At 36.9% G+C, this 13119-nt stretch overlaps 1 protein-coding gene across 1 annotated transcript in view; it reads right to left on the reverse strand.

Moving 5' to 3' along the window:
- Positions 1-13119, reverse strand: part of LOC126483709 (rho-associated protein kinase 2) — a 205789-nt gene that overhangs the window by 146297 nt on the left and 46373 nt on the right. The window contains exon 12 of the mRNA XM_050106802.1: positions 10138-10178. Within this exon, the coding sequence (XP_049962759.1) occupies positions 10138-10178 (41 nt within the window). The remainder of the gene's footprint in view (positions 1-10137; positions 10179-13119) is intronic.

Genomic DNA, 13119 nt, shown 5'->3' on the forward strand with positions numbered 1-13119 from the left:
CACTTTCATTTGGTAAGTCACATCATCTTATATATATATATATATATATATATATACACACACACACACACACACACACACACAGTGTGGTCTCACTCGCTCCACAGCTATTTCTCCCGCTCCTATGCCGGCACTAGCGATATATATATATATATATATGTATCTAAAAACACAGATGATGTGACTTACCAAACGAAAGTGCTGGCAGGTCGATAGACACACAAACAAACACAGACATACACACAAAATTCAAGCTTTCGCAACAAACTGTTGCCTCGTCAGGAAAGAGGGAAGGAGAGGGAAAGACGAAAGGATTTGGGTTTTAAGGGAGAGGGTGAGGAGTCATTCCAATCCCGGGAGCGGAAAGACTTACCTTAGGGAGAAAAAAGGACGGGTATACACTCGCGCGCACACACACACACATATCCATCCACACATATACAGACACAAGCAGACATAATGAACTGTTGTAATGTACTATTTCAGTTCCATATCTGGATAATAAGATACTTGCCAAAATATGTTACAACCAAATTAAATTTAATGCAGGTGACTCCTCACATCTCACAAAAACATCTATACATACGTCACTAAACTACAGGTCCTCCTTACAACTCCTTGAAACGAAGTGTTAAGAAGCTGAGTGATTGATACAAATATAATTTACCGAGTTTTATGGTATGAATTCAATTGATTAAATATTTGTGCCTAAGGCTGCCCACGTGCAATACAGAGTAAGATCTTCACTTTGGAAATTCATCTCCATAATTTAGAAACAGCCTACTAAATTTGTGGAAGAAATAGAATTATGAAGATTTATAACAGACCGCTACGGTCAACTTTCGCAAGAACAAAGAGCTTGATTTTACAAAGACTGTTAAAACTGGCAACGGGAGCACTGTGAAGTCAAGAACTTTGTTTAGAAATAATTTGTAGCTAATTTCCAGTTCCAAACATCAAACATCCATAGATATCAAGAGCAACTTTTAATATATCAAATAAGAACTCACCACATCCTGAATTAGCCTTCTGTTGCCAGACAGTAACCTATAAACAAAATGTACAATATCAGCTTATTTGAGGAACAAGTTATAGATCACAATAGCTCTGCTATTGATATTTTTATACATCCGTATCTTCATTCCCATACTCAATCAAGTAACAGCACATAACTAAACAAGCTGGTTTCACACAACTACACTACAGGTTTCTGTACAACCCAAGTGCATTTCTCCACACAACACTTAATCAGTAAATACATATTTTACTGCATTAAAATATATTTTTTATTTACCGATTCAGCTAATCCCAGACTTAACTCTACTGGACAAACAAAACTACAAGAGGAACTAAACAATGTTTCACCATATAGCCAGAGAGAATGGGTACAACACACAAAAAATGAACAGATTAATCAACAAAACAAAACAAGCAAATTAAGAGAGAACAAGCGAAGGATAAATTACCAGCTGCAACAAAAAGTTGAAAGTACATTCCCCCTGGCAGACACAAAACAATATCTCACCAAACATTCCAAATTAGTGCCACACTGAACAGAAATAAAACAAAGTACAAGTGAGCAGTGATAGTAATATAGAATCTTTCAATGCGTGTGGCAACATTGTGTTTGCTCAAATCTCATTTTTGTGTAAAAATTGTGTGGGAACAGGTGATAGTGAAGCATAAAAAGGCGTGGAAAAAATGTAAGTAATTACAAAAGAAAAATAAAGTAATACTAAAGATGAAAAATGGGACGAAAACTTAAGTACAGGTCATACACAACCACTGTCGTAAAAGTACTTCAAAATTAAAAACCCTTCAGGCAAATTCTTGAGACTACTTCAGATATGACATGCTGTCAAATGATGTAAAAAGCATAAAACGAAGCCAACCTACGTAAATCCACTTTCAAATTACTGTACTTTAAGTGAGCTGTCAAAACAATATAAAAATCCATAAGTCATAGTTTTTAGTCATAAAATAGAAAAACAACAATAAGCTTTGTGTGATATTTTTACAGAAATATATTGATATCCACAGAAGGCAGAGTTTAAAAACTCAAATTTATTTATACTGTTGAAGACTCATGCGAACGCATGCAAACAGGAATTCTGAAGCCAGATGTACGTAGAAAATAAACAGTTTAATTTCCTTTTTTTAAAATAATACATAGACATTAGAAACTTGGAACACGTAAAAACTTAAATAGGGGCTGGGGAGTGCATTCCATTCTTCATTCATTTGTTTTATTTTTATCCTTGAGATTAACCCAAGCATTTAACAGTATATCTTTTTTACCTATGAATAAATCCTTGAGTGTACATCTACAGAGACAGTGTCATATTGAAGAACTGATTATGAAGATGCTATGAAAAATTCAAACATAATTTGGGAACAAGTATTTCAGAACTTAAATTCAGTTATTTACTTATCATATAGCTACATCACAAAACAAATAATACTACTACAGTTATCTCAAACTACAATCTACTATCCAGGCCGCAAATATGACCTATTGACCCGTCATCACCAAGAACTCTGTTGGATCACCAGGGAAAGCTCTCTGAGGACATTCTTGAATTACATGGTGACAGCCTGTTTTTCAGTGCCACAGTCTCAACTTGGTAAAGTTATTTTCTTACACTTGTGCAAAGAGTAGGTACAGCTTCCAGTGTTGGCTCTCATTCAGTTAAGAACCGACCAGATTTTGTATGGCAATTCCATCCATTCCATTCATTAATCTCCATGGTGTGTCATGTAGATTTTCCAGAGAAGGTTGTCTCGAGTTTTAATTTTCTTAATAGATGTTGTTTGTAACTGAGTGTTCTATCAAGTGTGACCCCTAGATTATGTTTGAGCAACCTTCCTTCAAGGTGCAGACTGAGCTTTTTGCCGGCCACCTTACTGTTAAGGTGAAATGTTGAGACTTCTGTTGCTTACAACCACATGTTTAATTTTTAATTACCCCGCACGTCCACTGGATGGTGATAAACAAGCAGCAAAATACTTGCAACCAGACAATCCTTGAGATATCCTGGTAAATGTTACAACACAATCAGAGCATGACCGATTCGACAAATGGTTCTTCTGAGGGCTATCCCTCTGGAAAGCTAGGACACTGAAAGAGTCTGCCAGCTGAATACTGAAAGCATTAGTGGAGCAAAATGCCAAGTGCTACATAAGATCTTAGTTGACAACACAATAACGATCTCAAAACTATAGTACAAATACAGATTTCTAAATTACGCCATACCCACACCCTACCATCGGATCGTCACACTGTGTACCATGATTCGCCAATCCACACAACATTTTTCCACTAATCAATCGTCCAATGTTTGTGCTCCGTACACCAAGCGAGGTGTCATTTGGTATTTACCAACATGATGTGTGGCTTATGAGCACCCGCTCAACCATGAAATCCATGCTTCCTTACTTCCTGCCTAACTGTCATAGTACTTGCAGTGGATCCTGATGCAGTCTGGAAGCCCTCTGTGGTGGTCTGGATAGACGTCTGCCTATTACAAATGGCTCTGAGCGCTATGGGACTTAACATCTCAGGTCATCAGTACCCTAGAACTTAGAACTACTTAAACCTAACTAACCTAAGGACATCACACACAGCCATGCCCGAAGCAGGATTCAAACCTGCGACCGTAGCGGTCGCGCGGTTACAGACTGAAGCGCTTAGAACCACTCAGCCACAACGGCCGGCGCCTATTACACATTACAACCCTCTTCAACTGTCAGCTGTCTCTGTCAGTCAACAGACGATGTCGGCCTGTACACTTTTGTGCTGTATGTGTCTGTTCACGTTTCCACTTCACTATCACATCAGAAACAGTGTACAAAACATTGTACAAAATCTGACAGCCCTAAATTGCTTTAAAATTCCAAATGACCATAGACAAATAAGATGCATTCGTCATGCAGTAAGTCACAAACAATGACTATGAAAATTGATAAATTTTCAGTTTGTCGCCTTAAATAACTATCACAAAACATTAAAGATAATAGTCAGTTGGTTTTATTAAACTGAAAAATAACTGAAGACAACTGAGCACAGAATAATGATGGCAGCAAACATACTTTTTATCTTTGTACGTATTTTACATAAATCACAGATATAAACATTGAAATTGCACTCTCAACACCCTCCTCAATTCAATGACTTTACATTTAACATCAACAAAAATTCAGATAAAGTCAACAAGCTTCTCCAAGCGATGAATCTAGGAGCTGATAAACCTTCGGTAAAGATGTCTGCAATCTGGTTCTCTGAATGTACATTCTCGACGTTGATTATTTTGCGGTGGTGCAGCTGATGGGCAAAATTATATTAACATTATTGTTCCTCAACTGACAGTTTTCCCATTTCTTCAGTAACCATATACACAATCGATTATCCTCAAATATACGAACTAGTGGCTGGAGTGGAATTTGAATGACATCCAGCAAGTGTGTGTGTATATATATATATAGACACACACACACACACACACACACACATACACATATTTAAAAACAAAGATGATGTGACTTAGCACACGAAAGCGCTGGCAGGTCGATAGAAACACAAAATGTGTCTGTTTGTGTTTCTATCGACCTGCCAGCGCTTTCGTATGGTAAGTCATATCATCTTTGTTTTTAAATATATTTTTCCCGCGTGGAAAGTAGAGATACACTCTTCTATTTTTTAATCTTTCTATATTCATCTGTTTGTCTCTATACGTGACAGCAGGCAGACTTATTACGAGTCCCGCCGAGTTAATATTGTTAAAAAATCTGTCTGTCTCTATAAGTGATAGCGGGTGGACATATGATGAATTCTGCCGAGTTAATATTGTTAAAAAAATGTGTATTCCAATTGTACATTAAAAGGTGTAAATGAAAACTGATCGAGATAGAAAAGTTTATTCGTACATTAGTGAGGACCATACCCAACTTCATAATTCCACAATGCGCCGAGAATCCTGAATCAAGAGGATCGAAGCAGACAAGAATAACTAGAATAACTTATGTGAGCAGAAGAGGGGCAATTCGGAATCAGTATTGTCATACCAAGCTCTGTGCACAATGGCAGTAACAAGTAAAAGAAATACGTAAAGTTAAATGCTGAATATATCCATTAAATATTGAGGGTATGTTGATATTAATGCTAGTTAAAGTTAACTCAGGGTTTGTGTACCTTCCAATTTCTTTCAATTATTCTTTCAAAATTTCCCTTTTCATTATTTAGGCAGCAAATTTTAATATCACATTTCAGACCGCCCCCCCCCCCCCCCCCTGCCCCATCCCGCCACTATTCACAGAGCTAAATATTTTGCCTCTAGAAGACAAAGCAAAACTAGTCTGTCTCTTCATTGCCCAACAGACAGTATTTCCAAACAACTAACAGACAACCAGAGGTAAATCTTGCATTTTCCTTTTCATTCCAGTTTGTATCAGTGTAGGCTAGAAGAGCTTCTTGATCCCATTTTCGATAACGTAGTTTCATGTTGATGGTTCCTTTGATGTATCTCAAAACTCTTTTCAAGCATACTCATAGTTCTTCCAATGGACTGTTTTGGTATCTGCTTAAGAAATTGACTACAGCACACAAATCAGGCCTTGTTGCTGTCATTGCATACATTAAGCATCCAATCAACCCTCTGCATGACTTGTCAATTCTTTATCCTTTCTTAATTTCGAGTTTAACATCCATAGGTGTTTTGACTGGGTTACAATCTTGCATGTTGAATCACTGTAGCAAACTTCAAATATGATGTTTGGCTCAGATACATTTCTTCTTTGTTGCTTAAATCTCGATTCCCAAGTATGATTGCGGCTCTCCTAGTTCCCTTATTGTTAACTTCTTCTTTAACTTAAATTCCACTCTGTCCATTTGCTCTTTATTATTTTCTGCCATCAGAATGTCTTCAACAAAGACCACAATGTAAATGACAACCTCCTTTAAAATCATATAGTAAACACCTTTATCTGCTTCTGATTGAGCGAATCTTACAGAGGTAAGAAACATATGAATAGAATGATTCCACACTAGTGGTGCTTGCTTGAAGCTGTATAAAGACTTCTGTAACCTGCAAACCAAACCAGTTGAGCCTTTCTTCAGTTCTTCCGGAATAATATGTATATTTCCTCCTCGAGTTATCCATGAAGAGAAGTACTGGCAACATCTAGTTGTTTCACAATCAGCCCTTGTTGGACTGCAATAACTAGCATTATTCTAATAGTTGCAAGCCAAGTCACTGGTGCATACACTTCCTTGTAGTCAAATCCTTTTGTCTGTTATAGACTCAGTTTCATCCAGTGTAGCTTTATATCAGTATTCCTTATCTTCACGAATTGCAATTTCCTTGTAACTTTTCAGTACATCATTGACAAATGATGCAGCATTCAGTGCAAGAACATCATAGTCATCTAAATATTTAGGTTTCCTCTTCCTGTTCTAATGTCAACCAGCTTCACTTTCAGTTTATTCTTCATCACTGGTCAATTCTGGTATGGGAATTCTTTCATTACCTCCCTCACTTGATTTAACAACGTTTTCGGTGAACGCTCCTTCATTAACGTCTTTCTGTTTCCTCTCTGACGATTCCTGTACGGATTCTGGAACCCAGCCCTCAACTGGTATACGTTCAAAGTCAAACCTTCCTTCATATAAAACAATGTTCCTTCCTGTGACAATTTTTCCTTCCTCTGGACACCAAAGTAGCCAGTGAAGTAGCACTTCAAAGATTTGTTGTCAAACTTCCCTGTTCTCAATCCCTTTGACCAGTACATAAGCAATACATCCACAAACTCTCAGCTTAGTCAAGTTAGGTTTCTTGTTGTACCACAAAGCCGCAGAAACCTTTTCTTCCAAAGCCGCAGTAGGACTTCCGTTTAGTAGGTATACAGCAGTGCGAACAGTATCTGACCTGGTCTTACTCAATTTACACCAAAGTATCAACAAGAGAGCTTTCTCAATAAGAGTTCTGTTCATTTACTCCACGACGCCATTTTGCTGAGAATATCTGATTGTGAACTCAAACTGTATTTCTTGTCCTTCAAAAAACTGCTTCAACCCATTCGACATGTTTTCACAACCATTGTCACTCTGCCATCTGCTGATCTTCAAGTTGAAATGAGCTGAAGCCATGGTGCAAAACATCTTCAGATAGCAAGTTACCTCTGACTTCGATTCCAGGGCACAGGCCGCTGGGAAACGTGTAAAGTCATCGATAAATGTGAGAACATACTTCTTCCTGTTGAACAATTCTGGTGAGACTGGCCCACACAGGTCAATATGGACCCACTCAAGAGGTCTGATGGCATGTTTCCTAGTGTGATTGTATGGCGGCTGTGATTATTTTCCTTCAACACAATCTGAGCATCGTTCTGCAGGGATTGTTGAAGTGCGCAACTCCATAACATCAACTTGTGACTGAAGGCATTTAAGCTATCGTAACTCAAATAGCCTAACTTGCAGTGCAACAGTTTCACATTAGTTTCAGTTGAAGCAGCCGACAAGGCATTACGTTGCAAAAAATTTACAACATTTAGCTGAGATTCATTCCTATTTGCACTGGAAATGTTTTCTTTTCCATTTCTAATTAAACCTTCAGGTTTTTCAAACAAGACACTAAAACCATTCATTTCCAATTTTCTAAATGAAAGCAAATTATAATTAAGATCAGGCACAGATAATACATCTCTGATCAATATCTGAATTTTCTTTCCTCTTACAACACTAGTGACTTTAATTTCCCCTTTTTACTTTAGCCTCAAGAAAAATGCCTGATTTAGCTACTTTAACTTTTCATTGGTTGATCAAATTTCTTTAAATTAGTGAGAGAAATCTTACTGTTAATCTAGTGTACCGTTGCTCCAGAGTCCAAGAAACAATCTGTGTTGTTCACTAGTTGACCTTCACTTGATGCTGCAAAATAAAAACTATCTTCCTCCTTGACATTAGCCACGACCACTGAATTTCTGATTCCTGAGTTCTTGTTTGGTAACTTAACTCTGCAGTTAGCCCTTTTGCAACCAGGCTTTCCACAATGACGGTAAGTATAAAGCTGAAAGGCTTCCCTGAAGTTCCCTGCTGATTTATTGTTTTACTGATGTCTGCTCAACCTTTTTTCTGATACTGTTAAGTCTGAAAAGCTGTACGAGGCAGTATATCTTCATTTTTGTTTTTTGTCGATGATGTCCTTCCATTTCAATTCTTCTTCCGTAGCCAATTTTTGATGAGCCTCAGTGTCAAGTCTTTCATTGACAGCATTTCGACTGCAGTGACTGCTATGTTGTATTCTGTAGGCATAGTTAAAAAGGAGATGGCATATGATGTAGGCTTCTTCGACAGTAGCTCCAGTCGAACGTAAATCTCAAATCAATTTATCAAACTTAAGAAAGTGATTAACTAGTATATCATTTATTGCATCAAACTTCATAGTTAACAACTGTTTTCTCAACAGAAGTTGACTAGCAATTCCTTTTCTCTCAAATGTATTGCACAGAGATTTCCATAATACAAAAGAGATTATCTTATCTTTCGTACATTCCAAGTGACTGTCGGCAATGTGTTGAATAAGATGAGACTTGCATTTCCAATCTTGTTTAGCCAATTCAGACACTCCCCTTGCAACACTGTGGATATCTGCCTCTCCGTCCACAAATTCCACCTTTGTGAGATAATTTGCTTGCACAAACGGTAAAAGTTCCAGTTCCTCAATTGTTGAAATTTGTCCCATCAAATAAAGGAATACGATATATTTCCACTTCAGTTGCGATCTCAAAAAAACTTTACGTGAGCATTCATCTGTGGTCATGTATTTTACTACAAATTCCGGCCCACAACCTGATAAATTTTCAGTTTCTCGCCCTTGGCTACAGTGTGAAGATAGCACAAAAGACAAAACAGAAACACGAGATTAAGTGTAACAAGAAAAGTAGCTATCCTCTTGTTTAAATAACATTTTCAAATAAGTCAGAAAGACTTTTTCACAGAAATCCAACTGTTCATTCAAAAAAGGTGACATTATTCTTGCAGTGCCGAAAAATGCAACTGTTCTAAAATATTCAGAAGTAATACTTTAGAAGTGGTGTGCATAAATTCAAGATTATTCGTGATATTCCCTGAATGTTTACTATTAGTAAGGTGTTGTTTAAAAACTGTTTTATCACGTGACACACCAGACACATATTCCTTGAAACGTATTTAAAAGTTACAATCAGTCAGGTCAAAATATATTTTCCATGGTCACTGCAGGTTAATGTATTACTCCTGATATACAGTAAAGTGTAGAGAAGCATATTTGTGGTTGAAAAGATGAAGTTATTTAAAGAATAGGATAGCTGCTTTTCTAGTTACACTTCATCTCATGTTTTTATTTTGTATAGTTTTTATTTTGTATATCTCCACAGCAAAGTCAAATTTCACTTCTTAATGGTAAAATGACAATGAATCTTACAAAAGTACTTGGTTATTTTAGAGGTAATTATCTCTTCTACATAAAAGATGCATATTTATTAAAATTTATCACCATATCAATGATGGTTAGCTTTTTATTCCATATTTATAAATTTCTTAATGCGATTTTATACATGGACTTTACATTTTGAGAAAATTTTTTCCTGGTTTCCAATTTTGGTTTCAGCTTAGTTTTAGTCAACTGGTCTTTTCATTGCAAACATCAACCAAAGTCTTGCTGTTGACTACAAAATTTTAGCACACTTCAACCATGATATCCTCAAGGAAACGGTGTCCTTAGGCATGCTTATCAATGCCACGAGTTGGCTCTCATATACCACGAAGCTTCTAATGTTCCATATTATGTTGAAATATTTTTAACAAACAAATTACACTAATATGAACATTGGTGTATTTATTACAGAATTATTTTTACATCTTATCCAATTACAAATATATAATATTACTTAAAAGCAGTTGCTATGGAAACATCGCCTTCATAATGCAAACTATTGTTCCCAATGGCGTTCTGAGTTACAGTTTAACCTGTAACGTTGACTTCATATTTAATGTTTATAAAACTGGTTTTAATACATACAATATTCATGGGATGTTAAAATTCCTATATTTTTACGAATCCCGATACATTCGTAAAAATGTAGGTTCAAATCTTAACATACAACACATAAATTGCTTCTCATTGGTTGACATGGATGTGATGTGGCTTATGCACACCCTCTTTCACTCTATTTAACCCATGGTTGTTTAACCATCAGCAGTAGCTTTGTGACTGGGGTCAGCACAGCTGTTCCAGTAATCATCATCATCAGCAGCAGCAGCTGGATGGGTAATGATACATCATTTTAACCTATATTTTTTCAGGTTTTCTGACTTCCCTAGGTAAATCGGCACTTTTAATTTTTATCTTTACAGTGTACTACCTGAAGATGGTCAACTACTAGTGATTGAAACCGGTCATATTTTTAATAAATGACTGTGCAATTGAGACTGTTTTTACCATTTTTACTTAACTGAGTGATCACTGTTTAATCCCAATAATGTTGTATAGTTCTTCCCTATCTTCATGCATCTGCCACTTCAGTTTTTCCAGCATTTCTGTAACATTCCCCTACGAGTCAAACAAACCTGTCAACGTTTGTAAACAAAGACAAGTCAATACAACTTTAATCACCACCTAAAAAATTAAGTTACATAACTAATTTCTTGTTTGTTTGGAGGTACATGTCTGTAGTCCTTGGTACACAGCTATGTCGCTTCATCACAGCATCTATCTGAGTAACTAAACCCAAATGGTGCATTAAATTGATGTGGAGATGGGATGCGCCATTTTGTTTTAGCTCCTCTTGCAACTTGCTATGGTACAACGGAGAACAAATTTCAGTGTGTACCTGGAATGTAGATATATACTTGCAAAGGCACAAAAAAATTGATTACCTAACTTTCCAACTTTTAGGGAGTGGTAATTAAAATTTTATGACTGCCACTCAATATCATATTATTCTGTTTAATAAAGGATCCACATCTGTGATATTCTAGGATGGATTGCACCTTTGTAGGCTGACAGCATTTTACCACTGTCCTACAAGTGAACAGAAGTGCTCCATATGCTTTACCAACAATCGAGCCTATGGGATCACTGGATGTTGCATCCATACTAATGATTACACCCAGATATTTGTGTAAGTTAAATGACTTTGGACTAATTAATATTGTAGTTGTAGGATGTAACCTTTGTACATTTTGTGAAGATAACATATTTACATGTCTGGGCATTTAAAGCAAGTTGTCAATCTTTGGACCACTCTAACATTTTATCAACATCTAACTGGTTATTTGTGCAGCTGTATTCAAGTATCACTTCATAATAGATAACTGCATCATCTACCAGAAAGTCTGGAGGTCATATTAATATGTCCGCCATGTTATTAATATATAACATAGAAAGCAAGAGTCCCAATACACTCCCTCAGGACACACCTGGAATTACTTGTACATCAGTCTATGACTATCCATCAAAGGTAATTAGCCACATCCTCCCTACCAAAAAATCCTCAAGCAGTCACAAAGTTTGCTTAATACCCTATAAGATCAAACTTTCAATAACATGCGTAGGTGTAGTGCTGAGTCAGATGCTTCTACCTGACTGCTTAGATTTATGACTTTCGATGAAATTTAAGAAAATCACAATTTTGGTTTTGCATCACCAAAGTTCTCGGAATCAATGTTGTTTGACATGCAGGAAGTCGTTCTCTTTGAGATATCTCATAATGTTTGAGTTTGAATATATTCTAAGATTTTACAACAGATTGATGTCAATAATACTGGATGATAGTTTTGTGGCTCATTTCTGTTATTTCTTGTAGATGCACATCATCTGTGCTTTCTTCTTGTTCAGTTTTACAAGTTTCTTAAGGCCACAGTCATTAATATTTATATCACTGATCTTTGCAGAGGTGCAGTACTCCAGTATCTTCCTTTGTAAAGGAACATCTGAAATTTGAATTCAGCATTTCTACTTTTGCTTTGTTGTTCTCAATTTCAGTTCCTGCATCTTTCATGACTGTTTGGCATCTCTGTATGTGAAGTGTGAAGTTTTGTTTTACACGTCTTATGCAGTCTGGTGATGCTGAGGGAATTAGATTAGGAAATGAGACACTTAAAGTAGTAAAGGAGTTTTGCTATTTGGGGAGCAAAATAACTGATGATGGTCGATGTAGAGAGGATATACAATGTAGGCTGGCAATGGCAAGGAAAGCATTTCTGAAGAAGACAAATTTGTTAACATCGAGTATAGATTTAAGTGTCAGGAAGTCGTTTCTGAAAGTATTTGTACGGAATGTAGCCATGTTTGGAAGTGAAACATGGACGATAAATAGTTTGGACAGGAAGAGAATAGAAGCTTTCGAAATGTGGTGCTACAGAAGAATGCTGAAGATTAGATGGGTAGATCACATAACTAATGAGGAGGTACTGAATAGGATTGGGGAGAAGAGGAGTTTGTGGCACAACTTGACGAGAAGAAGGCACCGGTTGGTAGGACATGATCTGAGGCATCAAGGGATCACAAATTTAGCATTGGAGGGCAGCGTGGAGGGTAAAAATCGTAGAGGGAGACCAAGAGATGAATACACTAAGCAGATTCAGAAGGATGTAGGTTGCAGTAGGTACTGGGAGATGAAGAAACTTGCACAGGATAGGGTAGCATGGAGAGCTGCATCAAACCAGTCTCAGGACTGAAGACAACAACAACAACAACAACAACAACAACAACATGCAGTAGCCATTATTTCTTTAGAAGTTTCTTTACAATTACTGTACTTCATGGATGGTCCCTCCCACCATGAACTGTCCTACTAGACACATACATATCAAATGGTCGGTCAACTGTTCTTCTAAACTTGAGCCAGTTCCTCAGCATATTTGCATCCAGAGCTAAATGTATTAAGTTCCTCCTTGAGATACTCTCTTTCCACCTAGTTTACTGAACGCAGAGTCACGCAAGGAGATTTCAAATGGTCGAACTACTCTCACGATCCCAGCAGCAAATAGTCAAATCCTTGGAATGGCAATAGAAAAAAGGAATTCATGTTAATGGAAAATAACCGACCCGTATTTGTTTTGACGATGACATGATACTGTTTGCA

The sequence above is a fragment of the Schistocerca serialis genome, chromosome 6 (genome assembly GCF_023864345.2).
Source record: "Schistocerca serialis cubense isolate TAMUIC-IGC-003099 chromosome 6, iqSchSeri2.2, whole genome shotgun sequence".
Classification (NCBI taxonomy): Eukaryota; Metazoa; Arthropoda; class Insecta; order Orthoptera; family Acrididae; genus Schistocerca; species Schistocerca serialis.